The following is a 13,285-nucleotide window of genomic DNA, read 5'->3' as shown; positions in this document are numbered from 1 at the left end:
TGGAGGAAAATAAATTCTTTTCTTGTTGTTTTGTTCCTAAATATGCTAAACTAACTTAAAACACTAACATAACTTAAAATCAAATTAATCTAACAAGTTTCTCTCTCCTAACCCATTTTTTAGAATTGAATTCATCCTCAAATACACATGATTCAACCATGGAAAATGATGAGAAATGCATGGAAATGATAAATCTTAAGCTAAGCTTGAAAAATCATACCTTTAAACACTTGATTCCTTGAAAAATCACACTTTTTCTTTGAATTTTCTCACTCTAGGGTTTGTTCTTATTTCTCTCTCTATCCTGCTGGTTTTGGCTGACCATCCAAATGAAGAATTCTGGAATTTTCAAGCCTTTTAATAGGCTTAATAAAATATTATTATTTTATTTACCTTTTGAATATTTTATTATTTTATTTTTTTCTAGCCATCTTTTTTACTTTCTTTTTCTACCACTCAATCCTCTTCACTTATCCATGTCTTCCATGAAATTTCTAGACTTTTTCAAAGTTTTGGTAGAGCAAATTTTTAAAAATTACACTTTTGCCCCCGTAAAGTGAAAAATTACATTTTTACCCCAAAAAGTGAAAAATTACATTTTTACCCCAAAAATGAAAAATTGCCCATAGACATATTTTTCATCCCTTATACTCATACCATTCTCCAATTTGTCAAATGTGATCTAAATTCTCTCAAAATCTCAAATTTTGTCTGCATATGGAAAAATTACAATTTTACCCCTATATAGTGAAAATTTCAATTTGACTCCGAATTGATCCTCGAACTCCTAATTACCATTTTGAGTCATCCCTGAACTGTGAAACTCTTAATTTCACCTTAAAATTCCTATTTGAACTAGTTCGAGGCTTAATCGACTTAATGATACCATTAGGGGCAATATCGTCTTTTAACGATTTCTCGAACTTCCTAAATATACAAACATTCTATCGAGCATGTGAATGACATTATAATTATTTTACAAAGCAGGGTTTGACAGTATATGTATTAAAAGATATTACAAATTAATTAATAATCATAGTTGCTTGAATTAATTTAGTTAGCAATATAGGTTTGTCTTTAATTATATAAAATTAAAAAAATATAATCGGGGTTCAGATATTAGGTACCCAAAGGGTAGTACTCGAATCATACTCGAACTCAATACGAATAGTGAAATTACTATTCGAACCCGATAATAAAATACCTTAACCCTATATAATCGAGTCAAGTACTCGCAAGTACCTTGTAACAGGATAACTATTGACATCCTTAACTTCTTACCCAAGTTTAATTTCCCAAACCAACCCATGATCCTTTTACATATCCTCTGTCAATAACTTCTTAAAAACAACTTTTCAAAAAAAAAATAACTTCTTAAAAATACTTACTCAAATAACTCACTCTACTTAGAATGAAAGATCAGAATTACAAAGTATTCTCTCTTTAGAGCATTTAGAGCACTTCTCTCAATTAGCACAATGTGGAACAAGTGGTTTAAATTCTCTCAAATAGCACTTAATGTGGAATAAAAAATTAAAAATCATACATAAACAATGAGTTATAAAAAAAAATTTTAAGAGCTTATCAAAAAACTTATACATACCCGATTAGTAAATGGGATACCTAAACCCTATAATTACTTGAATATTTTTAAAATTTACTACCCTAACCCGAACCCTAATACATATCCACTACCCAATAAGTACCCGAACCCGTTTAAAAATTCGATTATATACAAAAATTATTAAAATGCTCTTCATGGGTACTTAATTATCCAAATCAGAATCTGTACCCGTATTTATATATAATAATATTTCTATCCATATTCTATATAGTTCACTAATAATAAAATTTATAAGAGCACACAAACAATAAAATTTAAATTTAAATAAGCAAAAATAAATATCTCAAATATCAACTTAAATAATTAAAAATAAATATCCAAACAACAACTTAAACAACATTACAAGTTTAATTGACTATATATGTTTGTTATTAATTGCATAAAATTAAAAAAAATAGTTAGGTTCCAAACTATTATAATCTCATAACTTCTTTTAAGTATANAGCAAAAATAAAAATATCAAATATCAACTTAAATAATTAAAAATAAATATCCAAACAACAACTTAAACAACATTACAAGTTTAATTGACTATATATGTTTGTTATTAATTGCATAAAATTAAAAAAAATAGTTAGGTTCCAAACTATTATAATCTCATAACTTCTTTTAAGTATATATTTTATAAGTTTATATAAATAAAGGTACATATATTATAATTAATAATTTTATAAGTTATAATTTTGTAATGTTAATACAAAATAAAAAGTAAATGTGTTTATATTTAAAGTATACATACTAAAAGTATATATATAATAGTAGTTATATGTTTTATAAATTAACACAATTTATAGAGTATATGTATTAAAAGATATTACAAATTAATTAATAATCATAGTTGCTTGAATTAATTTAGTTAGCAATATAGGTTTGTCTTTAATTACATAAAATTAAAAAAATATAATCGGGGTTCAGATATTAGGTACCCAAAGGATGGTACTCGAATCCTACTCGAACTCGATACGAATAGTGAAATTACTATTCAAACCCGATAATAAAATACCCTAACCCTATATAATCGAGTCAAGTACTCACAAGTACCTTGTAACAGAATACCTATTGACATCCTTAACTTCTTGCCCAAGTCTAATTTCTTAAACCAACCCACGATCCTTTTACATATCCTCTGTCAATAACTTCTTAAAAGCACTTACTCAAATAACTCACTCTACTTAGAATAAAAGATCAGAATTACAAAGTATTCACTTTTTAGGGCATTTAGAGCACTTCTCTCAATTAGCACAATGTGGAACAAGTGGTTTAAATTCTCTCAAATAGCACTTAATGTGGAATAAAAAATTTAAAATCATACAAATATTTAATGTGAAATAAGAAGTTTAAAAAGAATTCAAGCACATATTCTTTAAATAGGAAAATCATATATTAATTAAAGAGTCAAATCTTCAAATGAGTATACAAACAAAAATTTTAGTCAAATAAGATTTAAAATTTTAGTAAACTTAAAATAGAATTCAAGACTCAAATCAACATATTGTCAGTGGACATTAAGCTGTTTGAAGAGATAATCTCTTGAAAGCTAAACGGTTCAATCCATTTTCATATATATATATATATAAGAAAAGAAATTCTTTTTTTTTTCTTTTTAAAGAACAAAAGAAAGAGATTCCTCATTCATCTGGACAACGGCGTGCTCAGCGTATGGTCCACGTGGATATAACATCCCAAAAACGCAGCCGTTTTGATAACTCCGAGTTTTAAGAATAAAGACGCAAAAGAGAAGCAATTCTAATCCGATCAAGAAAGCAAAGCACTGCAACAGACAACTGTACAACATATAAAACAAGAGTTGCAAGCCCACCCCATTTACTTTATCACAGTTTCGAAGATACTCAAGAAAAAAAAAAAACGAAAAAACGAATTCGACAATGGAGCGCGAAACGCAGCAGCAAGGAATTCCCAACAACCCAACCGCCAATCAAAACGCAGCTTTAATCAACTCCTTTATCGAAATCACCTCTTCTTCCAAGGAAGAAGCCCTCTTCTTCTTAGAATCCCACCAGTGGGACCTCGACGCCGCCGTTTCGACTTTCCTCGACAACAACTCCACCGCAACCACCGCTGCACACCAACCGCACCCGATCGCACCTCCACCTTCCCGCGACCTCAATAATTCCCCTACTCCCTCGCCGTCCGATTCCCCTGATTACTCTCCCTCACAATCGCCTTCCCGCTCTCGCTCCCCTTCCCCTGTCCGCCCCTCTCGTGCCCCTTACCAGCTGCGGTCCCGCCGCAACGCTGATAAGAAACCGTCTGGTAGCAATAACGCTCGTGGCGTTCGGACCCTCGCGGATCTGAACCGGACTCCCCCTGGTGGGTCCGACAGCGATTCGGATGAAGCCCAAGACTATTATACTGGTGGTGAAAAAAGGTTTAATTTTTAACTCCTTTTAAAAAAAAAAAAAAAAACTTTGGCCCTTAATTTTGGAAAATTAGGCAAAAAATTTATTCTTAATTGGTTATTTGGGTGAGCAGTGGGATGGTGATTCGAGATCCTTCCAAGCATAATGATGTGGATTCGATATTTAATCAAGCGAGACAAGCGGGAGCTGTGGAAGGATCTGATGATTATTTCCGACCATCGTCGTCGAGCACGAGAAGCTTCACTGGAACGGCGAGATTACTCTCTGGAGAAACTGTGGCACCTGCTCCCCCCCCACCACCTGAAGTTGTCACTCACAATGTTACTTTTTGGAGGAATGGGTTTACCGTTGATGATGGGCCGTTGCGTCGCTTGGACGATCCTGCCAATGCTTCCTTCTTGGAGGTAATAACAATGCACAATTTGCTCTACAAAGAATATGTTGTGATATTGGCATCAGTACATAATACGCATGCATTTTCCTGTTTGATGAATTAAAAGAGTTTAGCCATTTGGAGATTGTTTTGAGATGTTTCTGTTTAAGTTCAAGTCAATTAGCTTTTGTAGTGTAATGCTATGACGGGATTATTTGATTATGGACCTTGGGCTTTTAGTTGCCGTTATCAGTATGTTTATTAGTAGTTGATCCAGCACCTTGAGTAACGGAAGTTTCATTCATAGATAAAATTGAGGTGATTACATATTGGAACATCTTTGACTTTCTTGTTGAAGTTTGATTTTAGAATGTTATATATGTGCGCAACTGTGTATATATCTCTGCTAGTGCTTATTGTTAAGTAGAGATGGTATGTGCTTATTCTCAATTGCCTTTGAATGCAGAGTGTGATGAACTCTGAATGCCCGAAAGAGCTTGAACCAACTGATAGGAGTACAAAATTGGATCTTCACCTCTTTAGGCGGGATGAAAACTACTCTGTGTGTCTTTTATATCTCCTCTTATATATTTTGCATTTTTATCCCTTTGCCTGCTTCTGTGTTTATGTTTCTCTTGTGTTCTTTTTTTTGAAGCAGGAACCAAAGAAGCACCAAAGTGTATTTCAGGGTGTTGGGAGAACTCTAGGCAGTAGCAGCAGCCCCAGCCTTACTGCATCTGAGCCAACTGCTTCTGCCAGTAGTATCATCACTGCACCAGTGCCATCTATGGGCCTGGTTGTGGATTCATCATTGCCAACAACCTCTATTCAGCTGAGGTTAGCAGATGGTACACGCATGGTCTCGCGCTTCAACTACCATCATACCATCAGAGACATCCGTGGCTTCATTGATGCATCAAGACCTGGTGGAGCAAGGAACTACCAGTTGCTGACAATGGGGTTCCCTCCTGAACAACTGTCTGATCTGGACCAGACAGTAGAGCAAGCTGGAATTGCTAGTTCAGTTGTTATCCAGAAATACTAGCCAAGTTTTGCTTTTTTCTTTTACCTCCATGACTTATTGACTCCGTGATACATCATGCCCTCAAAACATTTAAGTCTACTTCTCAAAGCTGTTGGGATTCATGTGACAGACCAGAAAATCTGCTGTTGATTACACTAGAACTGTTTTAGTCAGTTTGTCATATTGTAGACTAAATTATAAAAATGTAGTCGATAGGTTACATGAAAGAACACTTTCAGCCTCATATTTGTAAAACATATTGTTACTTTCATAATTGAAAAATTGCCCTTGGGCGTTTGGTAGGTTGTTAGTGGAAGATATTTTCTGCAATTTAAATGGCTGCAACTTAACAGCGTTTGATTGGTAAAAAAGAAATGTTTCTTTTTCAAATTCTCCATCCCACCGGACCCTCTTGTTCTTCTTACTGGGAAACCCATGGTTTTTGAACCAAATTTTCTGGCTTTTAAACGATTAATGATGAATAAGATAGAGCCAAACAAGGCTCCAAGTAACAGACAAAAGCACAAAACTTTAGCAAAAGTTGAAAGTAGTCAACAACAGAGAGCTCAAAGCTCACAACGTCATGAAAAAGAAATAGCAGGGACACAGAAAGAAAACAGTACAGCCACAGAGCAAGATATGCCATCTCTTGAACAAGAGAAAAGGAAGTGAGCTTTTGCTGAAGGGAAAAGGAAGCTAGGCAAGTTAGTCACTCAGTGTAAGAAGGAACTTGCCTGAAGTAGAAAGAAATAATGACAGCGGAGTTCTGTGCAAAAAAAGTTTAACTTTATTTGTTGAACAAGATAAAAAATTATTAAATGTATAATTGATAATTTATAAATAAATTTTTAAATAAAGAGTATATGAATTAATTAACAAGGATAAATGGTTCTATAAATGTGTGATTAATATTAATTGATTAATTATTTTAAATTAATTAATTAACTAATTTATTTATAAAATAATTAATATTAATTAATTTAATTCTTTTTAAAACTTAACTAATTTATTAAAAATAAATATTTCGTATTTTCATATTTTTATATTTAAATAGTTAATATTCAAATTTTATGTTATTTTTGTCATGCTATTATTTATTATTTTAAGTGATAAAGTGAAAAGTTAAAAATCTACATTTAAATGAATGTAAGTTTGTTCGACTTATATTTTTATATATAAAGGTAATTTGGTAATTTTGTAAACTTTAGTAATTTCACATATTTTACTATTTTTTTGTTATGCTTCATTTTTTATTTTAAAGAATAAATTGAAAAGTTAAAATTTTATATTAAAAAGAAAAGAAATTTTTTCAATTTTATATTTTCATAGATAAAGGTAATTTTGTAAATTTATACTACATTCTTAATAAAGTGTTTTCAAACAAAATACCACAATATAATCTTCTCAACAATCATATTCTCTGCAATTATCAGTTTTTCATGTTATACCAAATGTTGTAAAATTACCTTTTCAACAATCACATACATAACAATCGCATTCTCTGCAAGATTAGTCACCTAAATGTTTTTGATTTACCTTCTCCAAGAGAGTGGTAAGTGCATCTACTTTTTTAATCGAGAAAACTATGAAAAATGAACATCTTGATAACTTATTTCAAAAATAGCATAAAAAAAATTAACTGTTTTTAGCAATATGTAACTATGACTTGATAAAAATACTATTGAAACCATTTCAAATAAATTAAATCATTAACTACAATTTCTCTATATTCGCTTCCGATTTCTCTCTCTTACCATCTAACTTTTTCTAATTTTATCAATTTTTCTCTTCGATATCTGTCTGTTGTGCTCTCGGTTTCTCTCTCTCGCGCTTTTAGAACGCCAAGCGATAGTTTTGATGTGCTTAGGGTGAGTAGCCATTTGGGAAATTTGATTTTTAAGTGTTTTGAATGAAACTAAAATGATAGAAATGATCACAGATGTTTGAAATAACTTTTAATTGAATCAATTCAGGACATAAACACCAATAAACTCAAGAATATGAAATTTATAAACTTAGGGTTTCAAAGGAAATTTTTTTCAATTTTTAATCAAAACAAGTGTTTTAGATAAAGAAAATTGTGTTTTGATTTATGAAAACATATTAGAAACACTTTAATAGGTGCCAAATCGTCAAAAAATAAAAAGAATGAATAGAGTTAAAGATTTGAAATTTTAGTTCGCAAGTAACAATAACATTTTAAATATTAAAGTGTAACAAAATTTTTTTAAACATGGTGTGTAACAATAATATTTTTTCAACATGACGTGTAACAATAACATTTTTATTCAAAATAACTTGTAACATGTTTCTGTACATAACATGTAATAATAATATTTTTTTTCAATATGACATATAATAATCTTTTTTAATCATGATGTGTAACATGTTCTTATATATAACATGTAACAATATTTTTTCAACATGACGTATAACATCATGCGCATGATTTGTGACATCATGTGCACTTGAATATAAAAAAAAAAATTTCATTAAAAATAATTTTATACAACTTAATTAAAAATAATTAAAATTAAAAATAAAACTATTTTTTAAAATATCTTTATCTTGACTTGTCGTAATAAGGGGGTTATCCAACGTTATTGGTCTTTTGTCAAATGATTTGTACGTCTCTTGGAGGAAATAAAGTTTTTAATTGACGAAATTGGAGCCAATGATATCCAACCCTTTTGAGGGTTGACATGAATCAACAGGTGGAAGTAATCAAATAGGTCGGTTTCCAACCACTGCATATGTTTCAATTTCTGCTTCTGTAAATTGCCTTTTGATAGCATCTGCAAGCTTATGTTTACACTTTGGTCTATGTTTTTGCCCCTTTACTATTAACACTTTAGTCAAAAGTTATAAAAAAATTTAATTTAATATTACATATATATTTTAGGATATAAATACTTTTTATATTATTTTTTAATTTAAATATATCCTCTTTTTTAGAAAAAGAAAAATCTGCTTATCTCTCTAAAAAACCTCAATCAGGAAAAAAATTTTAAAAAAAATTTATTTATAAGTCTGAAATTTTGAAACTGTATCTACCTTCAAATTTGATTTGAAAGTCTAAAAATTTGTAACTATATTTACCTTGAAAACGGTAAACTGAGGTTTTTTTTAATTAAAAAGAATGCATTATTTTTTTATTGAAAATAATGTATCAAAAGTAAATTTGTTTGATAGTGGCTACTTTAAATTTAATAGTGTCAAGTTAAGAAATTATTTTCTTACTTGTGATTATTAATTTTGTTAAAAAATTTAGTTTAAGGTGATGTAAAAAGATTTTGATTTGATTATTATGAGCCTGTTTAGCTAGGTTATTTTTTAGATTAAAAACTATTATAAAGCTCTTATAAAAAATAATAATTTTTAAAATTAAGCTAAAATTATTTGATAAATTTACTTTTATAAGCTCTCTTTATAGATAAATTATTTGGTAAAATAAATTATATAAATTCTAATTTCAGTTAAAATTATCATAAAGGGTATTTAATAAATAACTTTACATTAATTATGAATTCTTTTGTTCACAGTGGAAAAAAATCAACTTTAATTTTTATCTATTTTAAACAAATTTTTAAAAATATAAAACATATTTTTATATAACATAAGGTTTATAATTAATAATAAATCATAAAAAATGGTTCCACAAATAATTTATAAGTAACATATAATTCATAAATAACTTATAAATCAGCGATTTTTATTTTTCATCAATGCAATAGTTTTTCTGTTGCTAGGCTTTTTGTTTTTTTGTTTTTTCAAATAGTTTTTGCAAAGAGAGGTAAAGGAGAGCGAGATTGTGATTTGGGTTGGAGTTGGATGATTTGCAAAGAGAAAGAACTGTAGCTTTTTTTTTAGATTTCGTTTTTTTGAAAAAAAGTTATTTTTTTTAAGAACTTCTCAAAATCTTGTTTGGCTTGATTTTTGTTTTACGAAATAGATAAGTTGTAAAAAAGTCAGTCCAAACAGACACTATATATCAAAAGTTTTAAGTTTTTTTTTCTTCTTTGTCAAATATTGAATTTTATTAAGTATTAAAGTGATATAAACTACCACAACCACAAATCTTATTCTAGAATTTTGTTAAGTTTTAAGTTTCTTTCTTTTCTGTCAAATATTGAAGTTTATTAAGTATCAAATTAAATTTTATTAAGTTTTGGAAAGAAAGATTTTTTTGTAAAAAAGCATTTGTAATGTCCTAAAATATATATGTAATATTAAGTCTAATTTTTTAACAGTTGACTAATGATGTTAACAATTAAGGGACTAAAGACATCATTTTAAAATAAAAAGGATCAAAATGTCCTTTTTAGAATATCTTGAGAGGTTATTTGAATTTTACCCATATTTTTCATATATGTTGATGGCTTATCATAAATGTTGGTGGTTGGTTAATGAGATTATTGTAAATTTATCGGTAAAGGAAAACAAAATTCAATAGAACAGTTACACTACTTCTTGAGTATAGTAGCATTTCCTCGGTAGCTAAAAATATTTGGAAACTTCTTGAGAAATAGAAATGGACATTCTTTATAGTTAATGGATGACTGATGAATACATTAGGAGTCATTTGAATAAGGAAATTTTTTTTTGTCTTTGCCAGAATTTTGGTGGATTTTTATTTAATTTACATTAGAAAAAGGTGTTTTTTTTTTTGAAGTAAAATTGGTGGACTAAGTACTGGGTTTGGGTGTGAAAAGATACTTTTGTTCATCAAGTGAAAATTATATTTGTTCAGGGGTGAACAAAATTATTTTGAATTAAAAAAAAAATCAATTGAACTGAAGTGAATAGTAATTACTTAAGTTGGATTTTATGTTAATCCATAATAGCCATGAAACAGTTTCCAAAATTGAGTCAATTTGATATATATGCATGATTTCAAATACCAATAATTATTAAATTAAAAACACTTAGTTGTAATCCATCAATAGATTTGATTATAAGATTTCTATCATTTTAATTTTTATATGATTTGTTCAGTTTGATATGCATGTCTGCACAAGAATCTCAATAAATTGATGTCAAAGTAGTTATGTGGGATAATGTAAGGGCCATGTTGAATTATGATGCCGTGAAATAATTAAGGATATAAAGAGTATAATATCCATTCTTGTGACAAATCTAATCAATGAAAAGAGGGTCACATGATGTTGTATAGGCTGCATGGCTTATCCTATTTCGTGGTTGGAATACTATATTTTGTGAATTTATGCAAATTATATATATGGCAATTGTTTGGAACTAGACATGGAATAGTTGCTAACTTTGGTATAGCCTTTCCAGAGAGAAGCAAGTACATGTGCTCTTGCCGCGGGACCATACTTTCTTGTCTACTACTTCCATGTGTGACACTAGAAATATATGACTTGATACATCAAATTGATTGAACAAGTTATATTCCTGGTAAAGTGGCTGAAAAGTTTAATGTGTTTTCATAATTTTGAGAGTAAAGAAGAAGACTACCAAAATGGTGAAAACATATATGAAAGGGCAAATACGATGATAATATCACTAAACGTGACATTCTTTAAGTCAAGAATGAAATATTTGCACATGGTGGGGTGTTGGTTTCTGGTAAATTTCCAAGAAATAAAAAAAATAATAATGCAATAAAATTTGCGTATCATAGTACAATGATGGTATTTGGTACCTTACAATTTAATTTGATTGCATTATTGTAGTGTTTGGTATATAAGTAAAGTAATAATTAAAATATAAGAAAAATAACATTGCAGCGTTTGGTTTATAATTATTTTATTAAGAATATAATAATAAATTTCAGAATTATCTTTACTTATTAAAATGTAAATTTAATATACTTTCATTTTTTTATTATTTATTTTTATCTAATATCATGTCTTAAATATATTTTATTTTTATTTCTTAATATAATTTTTTATATTATGTATTTTGTTTTTTAATTTCTTTTTTCTTTAAAAGACAATATAAATTTTATTGATTATCCAATAAAGAATGGCTATTGAGAGTAATAAAGAGATATCCCTCTAAATCTATATATAAAAAATAAATAAATTATAATATTACAAAATGTCTTTAACAAAGTAATAAAATTGAAAGGTTAAAATATTTTTAATAATATTGTAGAGTACAATGCAATTGGATTACATTAGTTTTGGACTGTAATTACATTACATCCATTAACTATGATATGATTGCATTGCAATCTTAATAGTTTGTTGTAAAACAAACACAACAATATAAAGTAATTGAACATATTATAAAGAATATACTATCACTTTTCTCGTACAAAATGCTATCTATGTGTAAATTAGATGAGTAAGCCTAGGACAATCTATTGACGGAAAGACATTGAAAACGTCCTTACATATCTTCAAAGAACTAAAAGTGCTTGGTTTATTTATTTAAATTATCCAATTGTACTAGAAATAATGTTATAAGTGAGGAAATAGAATGGTTGAGAATCTGGTATGGATATAAAATTGCAGCCACACCACAAAAATGTCAACTATTTTCTTCATTTGTAAATGTAGAGTTTTCAGTGGCATGTATAATGAAAAGTTTGTACATGTTAACCTTTATTATTAAACACCAATAATCGGAACCTAATTTTTAATTAGTAATTTCTAATTACAAAATTTAATGGGTAAGAATAAGTTATTATTATGTGGCTGTTAAAGACTAGTAAAACCCGTTCAACATTTTGACTAATATGGTCTATCACTTTTATAATATTTATTTGTGCAAAAGATTAAGGATTAATCACTAACATTCTGAACTAGTAATAGATAGTTGGTAATTTAAAAAATTGATGAGTTTGATTAATTCACATTAAAAAAGAAGAATTTTTTTGAAGTAGCATTGGTGGATCAAGTATTTAAAATTGATGATAACGATTTGTTTGTCTTGACGTAAAATAATTTTCTAAGAAACGTTTTCAAAACTTATACTTATTTGAAAGACGAAAAATTTATTATAGATGTAAAATATTTTACCGGTCAACAGGAAAAACATCCATTGACCAAGTAAAATGTTTTGCGTTTTTAAGAGGTGTAAGATATTTTTTAGAAAATAGAAAAAATGCTTTACTCAACCTAGTAGTATAAGGTTGATAAATATTACTATTTAATTTAAATTTTAAAAAAATTAAAAATATTAATAGTTAACTTTAAAAATTTTAAACTTAAAATATTAATATTTAAATTATTCAATACTATTAAAATAAAAAGAGTATTTTTAATGAAATCGTTTAATGTAATGAATATTTTTATTTTAAAATTGAACAAATTTTTCTAATAATTGTAATAAAAAATATTTTAACTATCGCCATTTGATAAATACACATTTATAAATATATGTTTTTTATGTTTTATACAATTGATTAACATTGATATTTTTATAGTGTTATAGTACAAAAATGATGAGATGGAAATTATTTTAGATTTTATAAATTAAATTAATTTAATTGTGAAAGTTATATTTATTATTCAGTGAACATTTTTATTTATTCGTTGAAAAAAATTATAAATTATCTTATGAGAAGAATATAAAATCAGTTTATTATTTCTGTTTGGAAAGTTGTAAGATTTATTATATCCTAAAAACGTAATAATTTTTAAGAAAGAGTGTTCTTTCACACTTCAAAGTCAAGCTTCTTCTTTCTTCTTGTGCCTTCATTCACAATTTTCAAGCAATTAATTGATTTTAATAAGTTCATTAACTGCTAATTAATCTTACTTCAAGGATAGAGCAGAGGCAAATGGAAGCTGGTATGAGTTGCACATGTACATATTTTCACAGCACAACAATGAACATGGCGGAGAAGAGAAACTGTCACCAACACAAATGCATGCATGACTAGATCAAGATGATGCTGACGTGTCGTCCAC

At 28.3% G+C, this 13,285-nt stretch overlaps 1 protein-coding gene across 1 annotated transcript; it reads left to right on the top strand.

Moving 5' to 3' along the window:
• On the top strand, positions 3,384-5,712 carry LOC18612339 (plant UBX domain-containing protein 4). The gene is made up of 4 exons (XM_018114374.1): positions 3,384-4,013; positions 4,118-4,409; positions 4,845-4,940; positions 5,037-5,712. Exons 1-4 carry the CDS (start codon positions 3,511-3,513, stop codon positions 5,421-5,423), a joined length of 1,278 nt encoding a protein of 425 aa, XP_017969863.1. The 5' UTR covers positions 3,384-3,510; the 3' UTR covers positions 5,424-5,712.

This window comes from Theobroma cacao, chromosome 1 (genome assembly GCF_000208745.1).
Source record: "Theobroma cacao cultivar B97-61/B2 chromosome 1, Criollo_cocoa_genome_V2, whole genome shotgun sequence".
Taxonomy (NCBI): Eukaryota; Viridiplantae; Streptophyta; class Magnoliopsida; order Malvales; family Malvaceae; genus Theobroma; species Theobroma cacao.
This window is presented reverse-complemented; position numbering and strand designations above follow the sequence as displayed.

Excerpts from the sequence above, each read along its gene's own strand:
- LOC18612339 (XM_018114374.1), top strand. The coding sequence starts at position 3,511 with ATGGAGCGCGAAACGCAGCAGCAAGGAATTCCCAACAACCCAACCGCC. Across the intron at positions 4,014-4,117 it reads TATACTGGTGGTGAAAAAAG|TGGGATGGTGATTCGAGATC; the intron begins GTTTAATTTTTA and ends TTGGGTGAGCAG. Across the intron at positions 4,941-5,036 it reads GGCGGGATGAAAACTACTCT|GAACCAAAGAAGCACCAAAG; the intron begins GTGTGTCTTTTA and ends TTTTTGAAGCAG.